Genomic DNA, 19,247 nt, shown 5'->3' on the forward strand with positions numbered 1-19,247 from the left:
AACAGTCCTTCTCACTGGTCTTCTTCCTTCTTGTGGAGAGCTCCTTCCCCACATGACACAGCCTCTGCTGCTTTAATGTCCTGTCTGTGCAATATCAAGCATGGGTTCGCCCCATGAAGGGCTGAAGATATTTCATGAATTTCATGAAGAAGTAAGGACTTTCGAGGTTGATAAATTACCTCCCACTGTACTGTAAAACTGACGCTTGTCTAGAAATTAAAATGTTACCTATTTTTGTAACAAGCACAATCTTCCCTCATTCAAAGATGAACTTGGAGAGCACCCTGAGAGGAAAACACGTATAAAGGAAAAAAAAAAAAAAAGACAGAAGACCCATATAATCTAAGGCATTAATTTGCACTAAAGTTGGTGTTTGCCGATTTTCTTCTTTTGGTGGAACTGAATTCCAAGCCAGTGCATACACAGATCTGTATTACCTTACCAAGTGTAAAAATGCTGTATAGGAATAATTTGATAATAAAACTTTTTCCAGAAAACAGTTCTCCATCTGATTTTCTTATAAAGACTAAGAGAAACCAAGTTGAACCGGAAAGGACCTATCATCTGCCAGGTCAAAGAGGAAAGAAATGCATAGCTGCTTTTTCTCCCCCCATTAACAGACTAACACACTTCAAATACCTGTTCAGTTTTGAGAAACGCACTTGAAAAATGAAGGCACAACCAGTTGATTTGAAGACTTTGATATCAAATTCAACACTCACTTTCCAAAGGCCACAATCTCTATGGCAAAACAGACCTTAGTATGCATTAGATACCACATCCTGCTGAGATAAAGGCTTTGCTTTGTAAATGATAAATAATGTATATTAGTATTTCACATTTAAATACAAGTCTAGGTGAGTTTGAGAGAAGAAAACGGGGAAGGAAGAGAACTCCTATTGCAGTAAAAGGCAAGAGGGATTTCCAGTGAGAGAGAAACCAAGAGAAGAACAGAGGGAGGGGAAAAAGAAGTGTTTTCCAGCCTACAGCTGGCCTATTCCCGAAAGTCCACACCCTTCTGTGCCACAAGCTACTTAGCATTTTGTGAGCCTCCCTCCTCAAAAGTCCTCTCCTTAATACCTGGCCGGGTATTACACTGAGCATCAATTATACTGCGTATCAGTGTTTTTCACATATAGACATGAAGAAGAGGAATTACAAAGGAAGAAGGAAGAGCGACAAAAAATAAGCATGTAAACAATGGGCGAGTCCAAATTCCAGATACATGGGCAGCTTATCACTTGGTAACGTAACCCCGTAACACGCCAACAAGAAGTATGCGAGGTGCCAAGCTGACTCATTTCAACCCTTTGTCATTTGTCAGTAGTCAGTTAAAAGACAGGAAAAATATGAGGAGAAGCTATATGGGCCAGCAACACAACCTGCTTTCCAGCACCTATAGATGTCCAGTACTTTGCCAAAATGACACATTCAAATACAGACAGAAGAGGAAAGAAAAAGGGAGGGCAGGTTTTGCACAATGTGGGGCCAATTACTGCACAGAATCAGGAAAGAATATAGCTACGTTTGCTTTACTTCAAAAAGAAATTTTCTTTACATTTTCTTGAAAAAACATATGGGAAAGATAACTGGACAGGTTGTTCACTCCTAGAATATACAAGACCTTAAAAGCACTGAAAAGTGCAGTGGTTGCAAAATCATCTGAAGAGTAAACAGTCTGTTTTCTCCCACTGGTTGAAGACCAAATCTACAAAAAATTCTTACAAGAAGAAGCTTCTCTTGTTGTGCTTGAACCCCTGATAGTTATCAGCTCATGAACACATCACTCTGGAAGGAGAGTACTCTCTCTAAACACTGCCAGCTGGACTGCAGTTGTTTCTGGCCTCCCTTTGTTATTGCAGTACCTCAGCACCTCTGACTTCATTCAAGTCAGCATATGATTTCACTCCTAATGCCAAACAAAAACATAGTCGTGAAATTGCATACACAGAACCTCAGAATCTCACAACAAAGCAAAAGAGATTGACAAAACCGCAGAAGAGGAATTTTCCAGGATTTCAAGACCAAGTGACAGTGTTACTTGAAGCCAATCCCACTTCATTTTTTTTTTTAGGAGCATTCTTCCTTTCCCATATCACAAACCATTCAGTCTTTGTCTGACAAATGCGTCCTCCCCAGTATCAGAGAGAACTTTGACACATGGGTGTCCTTGGCTTGAAGAAAAGTCGAAGAAATAAATCAGGAGGAAACAAAGTAATGCAATCTGGAAAAAACTCAACAGCAGAGGAAAGAAAAAAAGTTTTGAGAAGAAATCTTAGAAGACGGATGTGGTGCATTCATTTTAGCACCAACATATGCTCCTGAGAGAAGAGCAAAATAATTCTGGCATAATAATATCTGGAAAAGCAGCAAACGTATGTCTCCATATTCCCTCTGTGCAAAAGTGAGCGGGGCGGAATTGCAGCATCACATTTCCCACATGTATAATAATTTTAGGGGAAAAAAATACACCTTCAAGATCAGTAACGGTTGACGGTCTCCAGCAAAAACCTCAAAACCAGCAAATGATTCTGCAATACTCCCCTGCAGGGTCACTTTTGCTTTAAACAGAAGTTGCCAACAAATGGTCCTTCACATTTTAAACGTCACTTTAGTTCAAAGGCCTCTCCAGAAGCTAAGAGTAGCATGCAGCCTCACAGCTCTGTCGTTTGGCTGCCTCTGACTCCAGCACACCAACATTTTCCGAGAGGACAAGCTGTACTTAGCAATCTGTTTCACTGTGTCAGCGCCTGAGCAGAAAGTCCAAATCAGAGGTTTGCAACACAACTGAAAAGACAAGTTAAGAAATCAGAAGAATAACATTGCTTCAATGTCTAAAGACGGAATCACCATTTCTAAATCTAAGAGACTTTCCAGTATTACAAAAGATCTCAAAAACATTAAGGTAAAACGGACAAACAGGCCTTAGGCATGGAAAGAATGAATCCTGCACTCACTCACTGGCATGTATAATGTTTGTTAGAACTAGTAAGTCTGGGAATCACTGCATAGGACACAAGAGGTCATTGCATAACAGCACGTGTGGGAAACAGCAGGTGGGACCTCCCAGTCCAGTATAACCATCCTCTGCTGACATCTAAACTAAGGCATGAGGTTATGGTATCTGATGCGAGTGCATGTGGAACTGTCCTCAAGCACAGGCCTCATTTAACCCAATAAACTCAGAGAACATTGCTGTACCCGTCAGCGTTCAGGCTATTCACATGGAAAACGGCAAAGACGGTGGTACTGTCCAGTTGCAAAGAGAAGCAACTCAAATCAACACAGAGACATCCTCCCTCCAATCTCATAATGGGATTTGAAGTGGCAGTATCACAGATCAATTCTTACACTTGCTGCTGCATCATTTACTCCATTCAGTCTGGTTTGTACCCCATCTGTGAGCAGGTTAAAGCTATTCACCATGTCATCTTCATGTTCTAGTGGCTCCCAAATAAAAAACTTTACAAACATTTAGCTGAACTACACATTGTAATCTGGGATCTGAAAAAGTGAGCTGACAGGCTTCTTTATATTACAGCTGGAAAGGAAGATAATTTACTTTCTTGGTCACGTCTACGTACTGCTCCTTCATTTAGTCTTGCATGGTCTTTATCACAAGGAGCCTTCAACCTCGTGTAGGTTTCTTACTACTACATGCATACCATTATTATTATTACAATAATCATTTGAGGGGTGAGAAAACACGTAGGAACCATAGCCATGAACCATGAAAAATACTCCTAAAAGAAAATGCAATTCCTCCACTCAGTTCTTATTTGTAAATGCCTTTAGTCGTCCTACTGCCTCAACAGGAATAAACATTGCTCTCCCTCGGTCAAGTGAGCAGCAATAACTCAAAGATATGCAAAGGAGAGAAGCAGATTTTGACCTGTAAAGTTAACATACCTTCAAGCAGACTGTTTCTTTTCTGCCTACAACTATGTCACAAGCATGCCAAGAGTTAATTTACTAGCTCATAAACTGAGAAATCTTTCCTTAACACAAAACTGTGCTTTCTTGCTCCAGCCTCAGCCAGACTAGACAGGTCAGATGTCCCTACTGATTACGCTGAACTTCACAGCTTTCCTTTACCTCTTTTTCCTTCTTTTAACAACAGCTTCTTTGCACAGTTTTCTCTAGTTTAAACTAGCTCTCTCCATCTCCCCCTCCCACCTTCAAAAAAACTGAACACCTTTCCCCTTTCACCTGCTATGTTGCTAGAAAATTCCTGCATTCTGGTCAAGAGGCAAGCAAGATGAAAAGGGAGAGCTGGCTTAAGGCAAAGTACTACTTGGCAACAAAGGAGAAAGGGAGAATTTAAGGATGGCAAAACCTGCTGTGCAATGCAGGAAGTAAAAAGCTATGTAGGCAGGCAAACTGTACGAGTTTCTCCATCATGAGGTCTGTCCCTTGGCCCTGTCAGAATGCTGCTCAAAAATTTATTCACAACAAGATTTCACTCTAGAGTTAAACAGCGTGATTTCATATTATACTTCCTAACACACAGATTTTGAACAAGTCAGAATTATGAGCAGTTTATGTTGGGGTTATTCAAGCTTCAAGATGGTAACAAATAATAATACCTACCTTCTACCATAACTGTACTGTGTAAGAGCTAAAGTTCTTATGTGTGGCAGTCTGAATTTTCCCTTATACTCAAATACAAAACTGATTTAGGCAGTAGCAGAAGAGACACGTGTAATATCTAAGGGTAGCATGTAGACTTTTCAGCAACGACTACAGGTAGAGCACATTCCCTTCCCTGTAAATCAGTTTTGTAAACCTCAGAGAACCATAGAATTGTCTAGGTTGGAAAAGACCTTTAATATCATCGAGTCCAACTGTTACTAGCACTGCCAAAACCACCACTAAACCATGTCCCCAAGTGCCACATCTACGCATCTTTGTTGCCCTTCTCTCCAGCACCTCAATGTCCTTCTTGTAGTGAGGGGCCCAAAACTGAACACAGCATTCGAGGTGGGTCCTGACCAGCGCCGAGTACAGGGGGACGACTGCTGCCCCAGTCCTGCTGGCCAACCTACTTCTGATACAAGCCAGGATGCTGTTGGCCTTCCTGGCCACACTGCTGGCTCATATTCACCTGGCTGTCGACCAACACCCTCAGGTCCTTTTCCTCAAGTAGGATACTCATATACCTCAAGTATACAAGTATATGTCATCTCAGGTAGGATACTCATCCCCTCTCAAAATGATTAACAACTAGGAATTCTCAGTATTACGTTTTTAACCACATAATATGATGCAAGAGCTGAAGAAGTGTTTGAGAGAGCTTGGGACGTTGAGATTTCAGTGAAGACTGGAGGGATACAGTGAAGACTTGTATTCCTGGGAGGTGGAGAGTGCTTTTACTGTCATTAACTCGCAGGCAGCGTTCACATTTTGAAACAAAAACTGTAGCCAAATAATAGAGTGAAAATTTTTCTCATTACCTTTTCTAGCAGCGCTGCCCCTAGTGCAAGGAACCTCCTCAGCAGACTCCATGACACTGCTGGCTCATGTTTATCTCCACTAGAAGATGAAGGAAAACACAGAAATTAATCTTCTCCTGCAAACATTTGCAGACAACTGCTGTTCTCACTTACTAAAAACAGAAATGATCACAACAATGCTAGAAAAACACACCCAACTCGCACTCCATTTGTTCTTGTAATTCAAGAGATTACTGCTGGTGCACCACCACACGAAGAACTCTGGGCTGGCTGCTCACGAGGGTAACAAACCCTCAAGGGCCTTATTGCAAATCTGTGACACAGCAAAGTAACTTAACATAAACATGCATATAAGCCATAAGGACAGAGGCAACATTGATCTTACAGAGTATGACTATGGTGTCACTCTTTGGCTGTGACATAGTCTCAGCGATTTCTTTAGCATTACACAGCCTAGGGCATCCTGATTTACAGAGACCCCAATGACTTTGTTCCTGCACCATCCTCCGACAAAAACTCTCAGGCATTGTTAAACTGGCTGCATTAATTTCTTCTGATAACGAGCGATTTTCACAGAGGAAAACCACCTTCTCCTAAGTAACGCCTATTACACCTGCTTTAACCAGGTCAATTCATGAACTTTTTCCAAAACGTTATTTTGCAATGACTGAAAAACTAGTCCAGACCCACCAGTGTGAAAGAACCCCCGGGAGCAATTATTTTCTGGCAGCATTGCACACCCTATAATCGCTCAAACCATCTAATTCCAGGTAATAGCACCAGAAAGCACAAAGTAGTTTGCATTCATAATGACACGCAATTTCTTGCTCAGGCCGTAAGCGAGTTTCCTTCAACTCCATATTGTGAAGTTTATTTTTAAGCTGAGAGAAGTGTTTTAGTTTGAAGGTGCAGCGTTGGAGGCCATAAACAAAAACCAAATAAAAAGAGAAATGCTAAATGCAAAGGTATTCACCCCCAGCGCTCCTCTACCTGGGACTAACCCTAATCACCGCAGCAACACGAGTTGCCATTTGTTACCTGCCAGATGTTATCTTCAAAGCTCATTTCAATGCTCACAATTACTAAGCCTGTTATTTAGGAAACAAAGCTCAATTGGAATCAACTTTAGCTGGTTTGTTGCTGCTAAACCCTTGTAGTGTTCTGTTAGGAATTTGTAAGAGAAAGCCCAGTAGCCCAGTCAGAGCAACACAGTATGTTGGATTTAAGTACAAACATGGATTTTCTAGCAGATCCATACAGCAAAGCAGCAAAACCCCCGAAGAGTCTAGAACTATGTCTTTTGTTTAACAACCCACTCTGAAACACCACTGGCTTTCAAGAAATGCCACTTGAATTAGAAAATGAATTGCAACAGGCAACGATTCTTTCTGAAAAGACTAGAAGACCAATTCCTTCTGTCCTGTGTTTCATAAATATTTCAAGCAAAAATCTAAAACAAATGAGAGAAAGCATTGTCCTTTCCCTTACAAAACAGACTGGCAAAAGGTTCTTCATCAAAATCTCTGTGAAAGTGAGCTTAAAAGCGTAACTACTAAACAATATCTCACCTCCAGGAGCTGAGCCTGAGGCTGCCTGCGCCTCAGGGAGCCATGGCAGCGCCTAACAAAGCCACAGCTTTTCCAAGGAAAATATCCCGACCCCAGGTGGCTGGTGGCTGCCCGTGGCTGGCGTTAGTCATGGGTAAAGACAACTTGCCTTCCATTTTATCCTGCACTCACGTCTAGGCAGAGAAACACGGCCCCCAAGCTGAGAGGAACCACAGCCCCCCCCCCAGGTCTCTCACCAAGGCCTCACCTCAGGGGGGCTCTGCCACCTGCCCCCCCCCCCCCCAAACCCCCACAACCGCCACCTCAGGACTTACCGCAACCACGGCCCAAAAAGCACAATTTCAGCAGCACGGACAAATATTCCTTGCCTGCTCAGAGGTACAGCACGAGGGAGTTCGTCCAGGGGCCCACAGGTGCCTGGACAACAGCCCTGCAACAGCTGTGCCCAATGTCCGCCAACGAGGGGGTGCGGGGCAGCTCCTGAGGGGGGTTCTGCCCTGCCCCTGTGACACAATTCACTAAATAAATAAATACGCTTTGGAAGAGATACATTTCAGGATTTACACTCCTAAATTGTCCGGGTTAACTGAAGAAAGGTAGGCTTTTATATCCAGCGCGAACAAAGAAATTCCTAGTTCTTCCTAGTTCACCGAAGCCCCTTCCCAATTAGCGGAAGGTGGCACCAAGGTGTGCACAAGCTGCAGAGATGGGCAATAAGCAAACGCAGCCCCTAATTTTGCGGGGGATGTGTTAAACTCTAGGCTCTGCAAGCCCAAAACCACATTACGTGCACCTGCAAGACTTGCAGCCATTAAGCAGAAGCTTTTCTCTGTTCCCAAGAGCTTCTGAGATGAACGCGATAAATATTCTTCAGGACAAGAAACATGCAGCTAGGTGTAAAACAGGCAGAAAATATAAAACCCAGTAAAAACGGTAACAGATTTCTCTGCTGAATCAAGTAGGTTTGACAACTAAGAAATCTCTCCCCTGCAAGTCAAAAAAAACCCACGTGCTGTCATGGTACCCCAGGTTTGTTCAACTTAACCAATCCTTTTTTAAACACCAAAAAAAAAAAAAAGTGATTTTATAACAACTATGATACAAATAGCATGGCCTTGAAGCTTCACACACAACTCAACTATGTGTAAGGCTCTGTTCCTCCAAATTTCACTCTGAGAGTCTGTAAGCGGCCCTTTTGTACGCCGTAGTGGAACCCCACCGTCAGATTAACAACCGTTTGGCCCAATCTCATTGCAATCTCAATGGGAAAGGCAAAAGGTAATTAATCAGTCACCTACTATCAGCAGGCAAGAAACGTCCTAACGTGAAAGTATCCTGACAATAAAAAGATTGGAAATGATTGCATTGCATTATTTATTCTACCAACCTATGAAATCTTCGGTCATTCAGCACTTCTGCTCTGTCCCACTGTTCCAGCCCTACATAGTCTCCATACTTCCCCAGCCACCACTCTCGTAAAACTGGAAAAGAGACAACTTTTGGGGCTATGCAACTGAGAAACTACAAGAAAAACCACATTGTTCTGTTCAAGCCCAGCCTTTTAAGCAGAAATTCCTAACGCTGTCAGTTTGCCAGGTCTGAAGCCCTGAAGTCTGCTTCACCATCCTATAGCGGGCTCCAACGGAGCAGCTGATACCTTCACACTTTGTGTCCTACACTGCTGCAACCGTCTCTGCCGCCGGCCTCTAGACCAGTACATCAGTTTGCTTTACATCCTCGGAAATTATTTCAATTTTCTTTCATAGGCAGCACTGAAGCTCTCACGGCCACATCCTTCTTAAATCTCTGCTCGGCCTCGCATGAAGCATCACTGTGTGCTATTTTGTGAATTCAAGAAGATACCTGAAAACTGTAAAGATCTGCCACAGATCTGCAGCTTGGTGGCAAAAAAAATGCACAGCAGATTTCTGAAAATCTTGCACGAGTACACCATCTACTTGCCTGTCTTGAATAAAGGATTTACAGGATCAGGCTGCTACACAAGTGACTGAATAAGAAGAAAATACACCATTATCGATTTTTGTGAAAAGATCTAAACACCTAGAATGGTCCCTTGCTGAACGGAAAACACATTTCCAAATGAGAATTAATTTTGTAGATAAGAAACTTCTCTCTTCCTCAAGAATCTTTCACTTAGCTCCTCTTTTCCCTAGATACATCGATCTTCTGTTAAGTCTGCATCATGTGAGGCATGCTGGTCAACAACACACTGAAAGATTCCCCCATAACTGTCCCTTCTGGCCTCTCTGTGACGGGGACAGAACGGGGACACAGCTCAAAGCCATGCCTTTGAAAAGGTTCCCACTAACAGGCGTCCCTCAGCTGTAAGAGCTGGTGTGACCTTTGTTTTGACTATGTAGAAAACCAAATTATTTTGTGCGAACCAACCAACCAAAAAAAAAAAAAAAAGAAAGAAAATGCTGGCACCAGCCTGAACCTGAGTGAGGAGAATGTGCTGGTACCAGCAGGGAAGGAGGAGAGACCACATGAGCAGACAGATTGCATTCTCTCCTCTCTGCTGGTACCAGCACATCCTCTCACCTCCATGGACCACTGCTGCCCCAGGCTCTGACATCTCTCCGGTCCCTCCCTGTCATCCGGCTGAGTCAGCAGAGGTGAAGTTCCAGCAGCACAGAAGATTCCTTCACAGCCATGGCCGGCAGACATGAAGACTCTGTGCACCAAGCAGGGAAGTAAACAAAAGAAAAATGGCTCAGGTAAGTCCATGCCACTTAATCCTCTGCCTCCTATATTACTATCAGAGGCTTAGGGAGAGAATATGGAACAGCAGTTTTATCACATGGAACCGATGCTAATGATTCACAGGTTTTAAACCCCAGCGAGCCATCACTCAGGAGCTAAGATAACTACAGTAAGAAGCTGAAAAGCAGAGCGAATTAGGAAAATACTGACCAAAGGAGGGAAACATGAGCACATGGCAAGTGACATGAATTGCGGGGAAATGGAAGAAAACGAAAGAAAGTCAGGAGAGAACCGAGTTACCCTATAACTTCTCTGAAGGATTCACTGCTGAAAATCCCAGGAACAGTATCATTTATCATGTGAGTAAACCTGCTTCTGGTAGAACTCCTGGCATATCTCACCTGGTCTGCAGGCCTGTTTTCCTGCCATTAAGTTAAAATCTTGATGATCTCAATGGCAGTCCGAGCCCCCTGCAAATCAAAGAGTGTAGAAACGCACACTGCAGAGTCATGGTAGCAATAAGGATGGGGAGAAAGATGGACAGAGAGAAGAACACGAAGGTGTGTAGAATGGATGGACTGTATGCAACAGCTCAGCAGTGTATCAGAAGTTCTGCACAAATGAAAAACAGAGTACCCTGAGTAAGAGAGTAGATAAGATCCACAAGACAAAGTGTAGGGAATTTCCCCCCAGCAGAAAGCCCCACAGCCTGAAGAAGCTACCTTTACCTCTCCTGGGGGCAAAAGTGGTGCCAGAGAGTCGGGGAAGGGGGAGAGTTAAAGTTCAGATACCACTGACAGCAACTCTTTGCATCTGATGTTGAGCTTGGTTCTGCTGCCTGCCTGCAGGGAGGGCTGGGAGGAGGAAGCAGCCAGGCAGAAGCATTACAGTTATGTGACAGAAAGAGGAAGAAAAACACACATAACAGCTATTTTTGGTTTTAAAGATGCCTACAGCACCGGTTCCCTGTAGCCTTCTCCTTTCTTAAAGAAAAATGAAAAGGCTGGGTTGTGAGAGAAGAATTTCAGTTTGTGAGTACTGCCTTATCAAGACAAGAAATGTAAGGACAAGACTATGCAGACCTGAACAAGGGCAGGAGCCAAAGAAATGGCAAACTAGGCCAAGAGGTAGGCAGCAACAGACCACAAAGATCACAAGTCCTCGTGTGAGGTCAGAAGCACAAGTGCTGTTGTGTTGCTATTTTATTTCAGGTGTCCAGGTCAGTCATTCTGGGAAACAAGTAGGGCTTTCTCTGTCTTAACTCTCTCCACTCCTTCGCCAGCCTGGGAGCAGCAGAGCCTTGGCCAGAACCAGTCCCTTTGTTGTGGCTGAAATGAATTTTGCTTTAAATTCCCAGGGCGTTCAAGTCAGCTCTGCAAGATTAGGCTTGAATTACTCTCTATTTCTGTCTGGAATAGCCAGGTAGGAGCCACTTTGGAGGAAAGTTCATTACATCCTGAACAGACAGAATGTTCCCAAGACAAATCTCCTCCCAGTTCCCAGCAATAACTGAGCTTTCTTTACAGGGTACAAACCAGGGCAGGTCAACTGGGGTGCGGAAGAATTGCCCCCTGCTCCCCACCAGCACCATGGAACGCAGTATGAATAGTAACTGGAAGGGGAAGTCGTCGCTTGGCTGCACAGCCTCCTGGTCGGATGGCAGCTGGATCCAGCTTGCTTCTTGCCGAGATTGAACTCTTCCACAAGGTGAGTTTCTCCTTGAGTCCAGGATCTACACAACCTGGTCTCAAATTTCCTCCCAGTCCAGAAGGCAAATGTGGCGGGAAGAAAAAAAAAAAAATCAACAAAAACCTGAGGGGAGTAATTCTGCTGCACAAATACTTCCTTTCTGAGCTTTGTTATGAGTTTTGGAACTGCAGTTTGCTAAGAGAGGGTGGAGAAACCAAGGTAAGCAAAGGATTTATAACACCATCAAGTCTTCCTTGTTCTTAGTTACTGCTGACATACAAAAGCACAGGTAAATACACTGCAGGAAACTCCTTAGGGTGGTAAATCATTGATGGGGGACATTCACCGATGGACTTACTATGGATCGAGTAACGTTCACATCTTAAAATTTAAAATTATTTCTCCCGGAGAGAGTTCAAGGACTATTTACCTTGTGTACAACACTCCTTTTGCTAGAAGAATAAAAATTAACTCTGGCTTCTCTGACAAGACCAAAAAACCCCACAGGTTATGACCTCAGCTATAGCAAGATATATTGAAATTTCGTCTAAGTGGAGTAAATCCAACTTCACGGCAACAGGTAATAAGAGAGGACAGTGTCTTTTTATAGTTCCAATTTCTAACTTCTGCAGCCGTGTTGTAATGTAAAACCAAACCACGAATATTCACTTTTTCCTCTGATCTCTCCTCCTGGTATCATTTGTCAGCGTATTCATTATCTGGCCCTTTTCCAACAAGCTGTTAGGCCCAGGATCTACACGTAAGACTGTGGCGATTCACCCTTCCTGCCTTCTAACATTGCAGTATTGCTCACTCTGTGGATCCTGAAGAGCTTGGTGCTTCACGTAAGCTGTTTCTTATGGCTGCCAAAAAGCGACTGGCCTCAACATCCAGCGGTATAAGAGGCCTTAGACCTGTACAGCTTGTTGACTTCCTTGTCGACCACAACCCAGTTATCAGCCAGTACCTCCCCTGCCACCGTTTACAAAGGCCACCCTGTCAGACCTAAGCACAATGGCCCTCCAGTAGAATTCAGTAAGAGCTGGGCACCTGGAAACCACCAGCTTTTTTAATGCGTTCTTCACTTTATCTATGTTTGGCTTGGCAAATCTGCTCCAAGAAATAGGCTTATTAGAGGCTTTTCTCCCAAGAAGAATACCACAGGTGTACACTTTGTATGGTTTTGTAACTACAAAATATATAGAGTTGTTTGCTTTATTGCTCAGAGGTGTAGGAGCGATGGGCTGCAGCAGATTTCTCACAGAGAACAGTGCGTATTTTCTGCTATTCTGGGCTTTGATTTGTCAGAACTTACACTGCCTGACAGATGGGCGAGGGGGAGATTGCCGTGTCCCAACAAATTTTAGATCCCCACAAATCCAAAGCAGACGCCAGTTCTGCACTTTCCGGGTATCAGCACGATCTCATTTTGGAGCTCCATTGCCTCATGCCTTTTGCAACACAGCAAGTCGGTGACATCATCTATGGGGACTGTTCCTGTATCATCAAAATATTATGTGTCTTAATACTTCTGCAAATCCACAGAAAAGAGATGCTAACTGGATTCCAGGCATGTATTAAAATACGTCAGAACAAATGACACCCGTAGAATAGGCGTTATACAGAATGCGTTTGAAGCAGAGAAACAGCGTCTCCATCACCACAGATTTCCTCCTTGATTTTAACAGAAATTAGTTGCTGCTTTTACTTCCCAAGACAGGAGTAGGAATTTGAATTGCTGGATGACTGAGATCATTCCCTGAGCATCGGTTCCTTATAGAAAATACAGATACTACTTTCCCATGACAGGAACAGCTAAACACATCCAAGATTGTCACACAGTTCTCCCATAAACTGACACAGGTGAATGTCACTGTACGATCACCAGCCTGTAGGGAATATCTTACCGGAAAGTCCCAACAGCCCTCTCCTTATTTGGGTGCCAATGTTAAAAAAATACATTTTGGAGATCTCTTTGTTTAATTCAAAATACTTTCAGCAACAGAAGTGCTGCAACTTCAAAATTGTTTGTGAATTTCTCCGAGATCAATGTATCACTGGGTGTTGTATAGAGAAAAGTCATGTTCTCACTGATTAGGTTTTACAGCCCTTTTTTTTTTTTTTTTAAGAGGAACCTTGAAGAAGAAAGGCTCATCTATAGCTTTTACAAGATTATCTAAAACTTTATAGGCCGTTTTAACACGTTTCTCATTGTGCTGCATATATACGATTACTTAGCAAAACAAATCAGGACTGCTGATTCAACAGGTATGTGAAAGATGGACCAGGGTCCATTCCATTCCGAGGAGTTACAAAGTTATTTATAGAAGCTGGTCAGCTAAAAGTTGAGATGAAAGTACTAAGGATGTGTTAATTGACTACTTCAGTAATTCCAAAAGAAAAACTACTGAGTTAAAGATGAACCAACCCGGTGCTGCAGCTTGTCCTTCTGCCAATTTCTGTGATTCAGCATCAGCCCAGTGTGTGCAAGAACCAAGGCTTCATTTAGCAAAGCTATTAAACATGTACCTGGCTTCAAACTGACTCACTGATCAACTATCTCAGTGAGACTATCCTTTTCTCAAAGAAATGAGGCATTTACTATTTCACGCTTTTGAAAAAAACCCAACAAAGTGTGTGTTTCATCAAGGAATAAACCAACACGCCTAGAGATGGCCGCCAAAAGTCAGTACCAAGCAACTCCTTTGATTTGCCATGATTAGAATTTCCCAGTTTCTTTGGAAGGGGAAGCCCCAGTTTTATTCTTGTTGCCCTGTGGTGAATGACTCCTTTTACCTGCGACAGAAACACAATACGCTCATGGGTAGGAGCTGGAGACCTAAAGAAAGTTTAAGTATTCATTTCGTTCAGGTCAGGGCTCACCTTCTGTGCGTGGAACTTCCAAAGGCAAGGTTGCTTGTTTGCCATATTTTCTGGATTTCACTCTGGTAGGTGATACTTTCAAATCTTCCCTCTTCCCCAATTTAGCTGCAGAGAGAAGAGAAAAAGGAACTGTTAAGAGAAGAGCAAATGTAATTCTTGTACTTCCATGGTATGCACCATGGAAGATATTAACAAGCATTTCCTTCTTACAAGAAAGAAGTTAGTTTTAGTTTTTTTTAGTTCTGGAAAGAAAGATTTCCCATTTTGACTACAAATTAAAACCCTTCTTCTTTGCATAACTGATGGTATTCTCTCCTCTCATGTCTGAGAACAAGGTTATAGAAACATCTACTTCAGGTTACCTACCCAGGAACTTAGGAGTGACAATGCTGAGATCTTTCAGCAGCGGTGTAAAAACAGCTTCTTGGGAACCTTCGTGTCCTGTGAGAAATAAAAGCACAACATTAAACCCAGAAACTTTTGGAAGGACATTTCCTGCAGGCAGAACTGGGACTGTGAGGAAATCTGTCACACACGGAGGGAATCCTGACTTCCACTACACCGTTTTCAAAAGCAGCCTTAATTTCAACATCATTAGGCCCTACTGTCTCTTGAGTGGAGCTAAGGATGCACAGAGACTCAAGCTGAGAATCCAGGGCGAAAATCCTCTTTAACTTTCAACCTTCACCTGTGTGGGAGTATTTCTTTAGCTACAAATGAAAACAAAAGCATCTCCAATGTAGAGATTTGCAGATGTACGTACGCGTGACTTTGAGTAACACACAAAACTCCCTCTCACTCAGGAGCTGCGATGCATACCGGTCCTGGTTCTGGAGCAAATTCTTCACTTGGCCATTCTCATCTGCCAGTTCTATTTCACCTGCAACACACAGAACTCTAGGTCGGGGTTCAAGGGCAGGAAGCCAGTAAGAGCTACGGCAATTAAACTCAAGCTCTGCAAAGGTAACCCCCATCTGAAAACCAGCCCAAAGTCTGGGGGCATTTTAGTTGAGTACTATGACTCAGGACCATTTCAAAATAATTATCTTTGCTGACACACTGGGAGGCTTGACGACAGTTTCACGCTAGAAGGCAGAATCAGCAGAAACCACACAGCTCATCTCAGAACCCAGAGCCACACACAGACATCAACCAAAGAGGCTCCTTTTCAGGGAACTCAACCATACCTTCCTTCTCACAGCCACAGCAGCGTTTGATGCTCTCCAAGAGAAGCTGAACTTTACACTGACTGTTGAAAAGGGTCTTTTTGTTTTCTGTTAGGAGAGAGGCACAAGTCAAAGCAACCGAAGGAAAACCAACAGCCCTGTGACCCTTCTCCAAATTCCAAATTAAGTGACCCTGCACTCGATCACTCTTATCAGCAGGCTCAAGGAAATGGCACCCTTCTGAATGTGAGGGGACTTCACAGCTACTCCAGACAGCACTGGGCTTCTAGAAGGTTCCATAAACCACTAGAAAAAGGGCTACCAACAGTAAATACTTCAAAACTAGAACAAAAACAATGGTTGCACCACTCCTCTTTGTATTTGTTCTTTCTGAGGCACTATTAACAGAGCATGAAAAGAAACGCTGTGAGAAACTCTGGTCTTTTCATTTATATTCTTTGGTTTTGTAGGGGGGGAAAAAAAGACCCAAAACATTTCGAAACTCAAAAATGTTTACTTATAGCTGAACTGTACTTGTTAAGAAAACCACAATGGGGAAAAAAAGAAAACTTGGAGCAAAATTCCATACACGTATCTTTGTTTTGATCTAAACCAAAAAAACTGTTTTCATTGAAAAACCATTACAATGAAAAATGTAATGAATTTTATTTACTATTGCCTTCCACCCTGCCTTTTACAAATATTACCTGGGACCACAAGTCACAGAGATAACTTTATCACCTGTCTGGGTACCTTGTTTCCTTCAGAGACAGCAATCACTGACAATGCTTACCTCCATGTAGTACTGTTATAAACATATCTGCTGATAACCTAAAAAAGAAAGCAATGAGGAAAACGATGACAGTTTTTTCACTACTATATTCTAGAACAGGCAATCGCAGAGTGACCCACAGGTGTTCTATAGTGTTTGCCTGTAGGTATGTTTTGCTTCCTAAAATCCTCCCATTTTCTGAACGTCCCTTCAAAGTGTCAGTAAGTACCTAAATTCTCCCAAGGTGAAGTTGCAAAGCAACCAAAACAAACCTTTTGGTTTTTGGGAACAGGCTCAGAAAATCTGGAACCACCACAAAGAGTAGATGAGGGCAAAAGCCCTTGCAGTTCCTCTGGATCCACTAGAGACACCAGCAAGTGGAAGCAAAACTGAGAGCTTCTGTCTTGGCTCCCAGGCACTGACGTCTCACCCCTCTTAATGCCCCCGATGGTTATGCAAAGAAGGAGTACACACAGATTTGTGTCTAGGAACCAGGAAGGAATGGGTTCACAAGGCTCTTCACACATAAGCAATTTGGTAAATATTGCAATGAGAAGAGAATCAGCTTTGCTGTTGGAAACAGCGGGCTGAAGCCTCCCTGTGGGGGTTGTCACGGTACCGGGCTGGCTCCCAGTCAAGAAATTTTACGTTGCTGCACTTTACCTGGAGCTGAGGAGTAACGCAGAGAAAGAGACGGAGCAAGTGTTTCAATTTCGCTCCTGTTCCACAGAAGCAAAGCCTACTCCACAGCCAGGCTCTCTTGGCATCATACAGACAGGCCAAAAGAATAAAAAAGATATTTTCAGTTTAAAGATCAGGCTCCCTGAGCATTGGACACCAGCAGCTACAGTGATCCCTGCAGGCACCACTAGAAGGCATAGTTTAATTGTACTCTTTGCTCAAAAATCACATCTCTAGAGACCTTCAAGGTCTGCCAGCAGATCTTACCAAGATCAACACGAGGATATGAAAACAGTCACAGGCAATGCAGAGATGCTGGGCACGGCGTAGAGGCATGGGTCTAAATTATACTTGAAAAACCCTCACAAATATTCTTTGTATCAGAGATCATAAAGGCTATATAGAATGCATAAATAAGTAGGGGCTCTTACACCACCCGTGGCCTCACGTGTTTTCTGCTTTACTGACTTAACAATGAAAACTATAAAATTAGTAAGCAATGTCAAGAACCTCATCTTCCTTCTCAAGCCTACAAATTCTTGATAATCCGAGGCAAGTGCGACAGTATTTCACTGAGGTTAAGCAAACAGAATATGGATTATTCATTTCATTACATATTTGACCAAGCACATCTCTAACTAAATACGTATCTATTCTGATACTTCAGGTATCGCAGCTCTGTCCGCAGATGCACACGCTCTCCCATAATCCACCTTTAGCCATTGCCAGGGATAAGCTAGGTTCTTCCAGGAAATGAGCTGGTGGCTATTTCACTTTGCAGAAGATGAACTACTTCTGTTTGCGTCTCTTGAACCCCCTCAGCAATGCAGCTCCTCTTTATTTCCAGCAGCAGAGCTTCATCCCTCTTTGCGGCCCAAGAATCCAGCAGCTCAGAAGAGGGCTGAGCTTCCCACGCTTGCTTGATGGCTGCTGTCTGTCACAGAAATTCAAAACATAAGCAGAGTGCAAGTTCAGTGGACAGCATCAGGGGACCGCTATGTCACCACCGAGACAGCCTGGTCCAATGGACAAAAAACCAGGACAGGATCTACTGCCAGCACTATCACTGTGACAGTGACTCCGGAGTAGGTGGCAAGCTGCAGAGCCCACAGTGACAGCACACCCAGGCCTTTGCAAAGCTCACTGCATCTGAATTTCAAAATAATGCAAATGATCCATCTGTAAATACATCAAACCCACACCATTAATAATTTCAAACTCCAAGCATAACAGTCTAAAAATTCAGCAATAGCTTGAGGAAAACATCCAGTTCAGAAGACAGCCTGCTTATTTTAACTCTTTGCTTATTTACTGCTATAAATCAGCACACATGAAGAGAAGCAGCTGCATTATTCTCCTGCTGGTAAATTACTCCCTGAGACCCCAGATCTTGGCTGTGTTACAACATTTTCCCTAGAAACCTTTTGTGATGAACTGAAAAGCTCTAACAAACCAATTCCTAAGAAACAAAAATCCTCTGTTTGTCTAAGTACCTGCTGAGAGAAAGGAAGAAACAAGCCTGCGTATGTCAATTGGCCAAGCTTATTGACCTTCATGGTGACTTCTTTTTAATGACCTGCAGCTCAACAGCAGACATTTATGTGTGTTCTATCAAGGCACCAAGGATGAGACAACTTCTCTCCTCCCGTTCTGTAATCCTATATCCCACCCACTATAGGGAAACAGAAACTGCAATACAGACTACGATTTGTCACCTGGATTAAGAAGGTCTGAAGGTTGCTGCAGATTCACCAAAGCTTGCTTGATGTCACACAGGGTCTTGGCGAGGGGGGAAGCTACTATCAGGCCCTCCACCTCCAACTCAGTCAGATAAGACAAATGCAGATCTAAACCTGAAGAAAACAGGGGGTCACTTTTAAGCCTAAAGGAAGAAGAGGCTCTTCATGGCTGGATGACTGCAACATACATGCTGCCACAAGGAAATACTGATTTGAGCAGACAGAATCCCACCCAGAGGCTGTGAGGATCACAGAACTGATGGTATAGAATTTTCCTGACCTCCCTATTTTAGTATTTAATGAGTATAATGACAACCAATCTCTTCCCTATAGTTGGTCGCATAATATATTGGTGTAAAGGGTTTGTGGGGACAAAAGCTTCTTGACTTCCCTCTTACAGAGGAATAGAGGAGGCAGAAGTGGATTTCCTGAACTGGACAAATTTCAGTTCTCCACCTCAGCAAAAAAAAATTACGTAAGAAAGAAATAACATACGTGGGAAAACATAATTATACATTTGCTCTGTTAGCAAACACACACACCCTCTTCCTAACCTAGACTTCACTGAACCA

The 19,247-nt window shown here is 43.1% G+C and overlaps 1 protein-coding gene across 1 annotated transcript; it reads right to left on the reverse strand.

Moving 5' to 3' along the window:
• Window positions 1-5,491: 5,491 nt before the first annotated feature.
• Window positions 5,492-16,301, reverse strand: LOC141474581 (uncharacterized protein CXorf65 homolog). The gene is made up of 6 exons (XM_074162533.1): window positions 16,277-16,301; window positions 15,505-15,591; window positions 15,081-15,197; window positions 14,684-14,758; window positions 14,318-14,422; window positions 5,492-5,532 (listed from the first exon to the last, which is right to left on the reverse strand). Exons 1-6 carry the CDS (start codon window positions 16,299-16,301, stop codon window positions 5,492-5,494), a joined length of 450 nt encoding a protein of 149 aa, XP_074018634.1.
• Between the last annotated feature and the right edge of the window lie 2,946 nt (window positions 16,302-19,247).

Source organism: Numenius arquata, chromosome 22, assembly GCF_964106895.1.
Source record: "Numenius arquata chromosome 22, bNumArq3.hap1.1, whole genome shotgun sequence".
Taxonomy (NCBI): domain Eukaryota; kingdom Metazoa; phylum Chordata; class Aves; order Charadriiformes; family Scolopacidae; genus Numenius; species Numenius arquata.

Bases quoted from the DNA above. Each gene is read 5' to 3' on its own strand.
- LOC141474581 (XM_074162533.1), bottom strand. From the start codon at position 16,301: ATGTTTATAACAGTACTACATGGAG. The intron at 14,759-15,080 runs GTACGTACATCT...TATTTCTCACAG, and splicing joins TGTGTTACTCAAAGTCACGC to GACACGAAGGTTCCCAAGAA. The intron at 14,423-14,683 runs GTAGGTAACCTG...TTCTCTCTGCAG, and splicing joins TGTCACTCCTAAGTTCCTGG to CTAAATTGGGGAAGAGGGAA.